This window comes from Nannospalax galili, unplaced genomic scaffold, assembly GCF_000622305.1.
Source record: "Nannospalax galili isolate Female #2095 unplaced genomic scaffold, S.galili_v1.0 scaffold1131, whole genome shotgun sequence".
NCBI classification, from domain to species: Eukaryota; Metazoa; Chordata; class Mammalia; order Rodentia; family Spalacidae; genus Nannospalax; species Nannospalax galili.
The window spans coordinates 1,422,265-1,426,173 of NW_008329039.1; the positions used below are offsets into that span (position 1 = coordinate 1,422,265).

Consider the following 3,909-nt stretch of genomic DNA (forward strand, 5'->3'; position numbering starts at 1 on the left):
TTTATATTTTAAATAATAATAATAATAAATGAAAATGTGTTAGTATTTTAGATTAAATCACATGATTTTTAGAAGCTAGAGATTTGTGTGTTGATTTTGTTATGTTTGTTCCTCCTTTGTTTTAGGAGAACCATATTGAAACTATCAATTGTGAAAATTTGGAAAGCCTTTGTGTTGTTCTTCTTAATAAAAATCAGCTGACTTCTATTCATGGTCTGGATGGATGCATTAATATCCAAAATCTTGAACTTTCACATAATAAAATCACTCGAATCAGTAAGGTCAAATTTAGTATTTAAACATTTATTTTGCATGATTGTATTTTGTTTCATTTACTGCTTTAAAAAAATTGTTCCCAGCCCTGACTGGGGTGATATCCTGGTTGGTAAATTTCTTCCCTTGAAAGCATGGCTACCTTAGTTCAATCTCCTCACACATGTAAAAATGACAGGTCTGGGGCTGTGGGGCTCAGTGGTTAAAGTGCTTGTAGCATACTCATGACTTCCGTATTTCAAATCCCCAGCACCCATAGGTATGCAGACCTATCTGCAATTCCAGCTTCAGAAGATGAAGACAGGATCCTCAGAGTACATTGGGTCATGTAGCTAGCCATATCAGTGACCTCTGGGGTTTGATTTGGAGACCCAGCCTCCACATGAATAAGGTGGAAGAAAGATGAAGAATATTTAACCTCCATTATCAACTTCAGGCCTCCACATGCACACACACACACACACACACACACACATGTGCAATTGCAATCGCACCTATGTGTGCATACGCATGCAAACATGCATACAGACATGCATACCACACAGGCAGACATGGTGTTATGTGCTTGTATCTCCATTCTGTGGGGTGCACTCAGGCCACTTCTTGGGCTAAGCTAGCCAGTTTACTTAGCCTGAATGATGAGCTCCCATCCAGTGAAGGAATCCTGTATCAAAACAAGGGGGTTGGTTCCTGAGAAACCACACTCAAGATTGACCTCTTGCTTCCACATCACATACACACATGTGCACTTAGTTGTAAATACATGAGCATGCACACACATGCATATATAAGCACACAATATAACTTTCTATCCTTAATTGGATTGCTTTATTATTTTACACTGGTGTAGTGTAGATTAGGGATGTAGCTTTACTTTGATGTCTCTAAAAAGCACATGCTCCATCTTGAAAAATGAGTGTCTGTTGCTAGTCACTGAAGTCAGTACATTCTCACGTTCTCTTATCTGTTCCTTTTCCTGTGGATGTGAAGTGAAGTCCTTCGGGGAATGTGAAACCTCATTTTGCTGGCCTGGTTTATTTAGATCCTGAACCTTCCACTCTTGCTGCAGTTTTCCTGGTAAATCCTCCCCTGACTGTTCCTTAGCTTAGTAGGTCCTCGTACTTGCTCCTCACTCTCACTGCACCTGCTAGTAAGTATCATAGGTTTCATCCACTTGCTCTTTTTATTCTGAGAGACCTGTTCTTGCTATCACCCCCTGTCACCCACCTCCACTCTTCTACCCACACAAAATCAGTTCAGCTTAACTCTGCATTACTATCAATGCAGTAATTCAATGCTGAAAGTCTTGTTGTATTATTCACTACCTGCATCAATTTATTGTTGCTTTCTATTACTTGACTTAAGAGATACTCAAGGACTCTGGTAGGGACTGAACAGTTAGTGAGCAATCAAGGCTTACCAAAGAGTGAGGAATCTGTTGACCCTTTTACTCTGATAGCCTTGCAGAGAGTTTAACACAACCCTCCCCCCCAACACACACAATGATGTCATTGTGTCCTCTGCTTCCATTCTGCAGTCATTACTAAATCTAAATGGGACTTAAATATCAGTAAATGGATTGGAGTACATTAAGAAGTATGCCCTCTCTCTGCCTAGGCCTTCTTCTACTTAGGTTCCTAGACATTCCTTTTGGTTGCTTATTCTTGCCTTTTCTTTCTTTGCTGTGGGAAATTTTAAACACTGTGAAGATAAACTACAACAGAAACTCCACATACCTGTCACTTATGTTCATTTCTTTTTTGTTGTTGTTGTTTTGTTTTGTTGAGTCAGACTCTTCCTATAGCTCCAGCTGGTCTGGAAATTGCTATATAGAAAAAACTGATTTTGAGCTCACAGAGATCCTCCTGCCTCTGCTTCTTTAGTGCCACAATGCCCAGCACTCTTTTTATTTTTTAAAGTAACCATTAAGCCCTGTTATGCTATCCATTCATAACAATTTTAACACTAAATTTTTGAGCATGTGATCCTTTTTCTACCCAAGTGCAAAGTATTCTGACACCCAACAAACTAATAATTATCCCTTGTTTGAACCAATAATCCATAATCCAATCTTCAAGGTTTTTCCAAAGCATTTGGGATTTTTGAACTGCATGAATGACAATCCACATTATGTTTATGTAGGTCTTTGAAGTCTGTTCTGAAACAACCATCTTCCTTTGTTTTCCATGCCTGGGATTTGTTGCTGGGACCACGCTTATCATCTTACTTCTGGCTTGCACATGTGCAGTGTCATTTGTTTCCCTAAGCCTGAAAAGGATTGATTCAGTTCAAATCATGTAGGTACGACTCCTCCATAGCTAGTGTTCTGTGTGCCGGGCTGCATACACATATTAGCAACATAGTAAATCATTTTACTGATTCTACACCCAAATATCAGATAACACTTGCTGAGTACAGTCCAATCCTTTATGAGTACTCAAAATCTTTCAACCAGTGATCTAAGCCAATTAATCTAACAGGATATGGAAAGTAAATTTTTAATTTGATCATTTTCTGCCAATGAACTTTTGATTGTTCTGAAATAGCTTGTAGAGGCAAGATAGGGGTAAATTGGATAAATGCTGACTTTGCATTGACAAGCTATTAAAGTCTTAGTGACTATATTTCTAGATATTGTATGATTTTTGTCTCATTGTGCATTTTACTTTGCTTTTGTCCTTTCTCTCTATATACATATATGCATACATACATTTATATGCATATGTACATCCTCTCTCTTGTGAATATTATTCTTAGGAATTCAAATTTTCATGGTTCAAAATATTTTAGTTGCCATATTATTCTTTTGATACTCAAATTGTCCTGTCTAGTGAATTTGAACTGGAGATATCAAGTATGGATTCTTAATTTAGATTATCGTTTTTTGTTTTCTTGCTTTTTTGATATAGAATATCCCTGCTGCCCCAGTTGGCCTAGAATTTTCTATGTAGACCAGTCTGGCTTTGATCTCTCAGAGATCTCCATATCTCTGTCTCCTGTACTGGGACTAAAGGTGTGAGCCACCAATTAATAAATTATTTCTTTTCTATAATCCACTGGTATAGCGGGATAGTAACATAAGCACTCTGTATGTCTTTCCATACCATACCTTCCAAACAATGCCAATAGTACTATGAACAATAAAATAAATGAATTTATGATTTCATAGCATTTATTTTTGACTTTACATATCGTTAAAGGGGAATCGAATTAGTATGCTATTTTCAAACACAATTTGAAGTATTTTTTATTTACAATTATCTTATAAATTTGATCTATGTAATGAGTTCACCTTCCCGTTTGATTTTCTGCACTCTAAAATGAAGAGTAGATATGTGGTTCTACAATGAAAATCATATTTTTTGACAGGGTCTCATTATTCCCAGACCACTTGGAAGTCACTATGTGGATCAGGCTGACCTCAGTCACACAGAGATCCACATGCCTCTGCTTCCCAAAGAGTGAGATTCAAGGTGCACACTGCTACACCTGGTGAAAATCATTTTTAATGTCATATTTAAAGAGATTGTACTTCCATCCATGTGCTTTTCATTATGTTCTGGTACTTTTTTGCATTGTATTTTTTCTTTTTTTTTTTCTACCCCTACCTCCTTACCCCCCCCCCCCCCCCCCCCC

General features: G+C 37.6%; 1 protein-coding gene across 1 annotated transcript in view; it reads left to right on the forward strand.

The window, feature by feature from the left end:
* Lrriq1 (leucine rich repeats and IQ motif containing 1) overlaps positions 1 to 3,909 on the forward strand; it is a 209,969-nt gene that overhangs the window by 46,214 nt on the left and 159,846 nt on the right. The window contains exon 11 of the mRNA XM_029562350.1: positions 126 to 276. Within this exon, the coding sequence (XP_029418210.1) occupies positions 126 to 276 (151 nt within the window). The remainder of the gene's footprint in view (positions 1 to 125; positions 277 to 3,909) is intronic.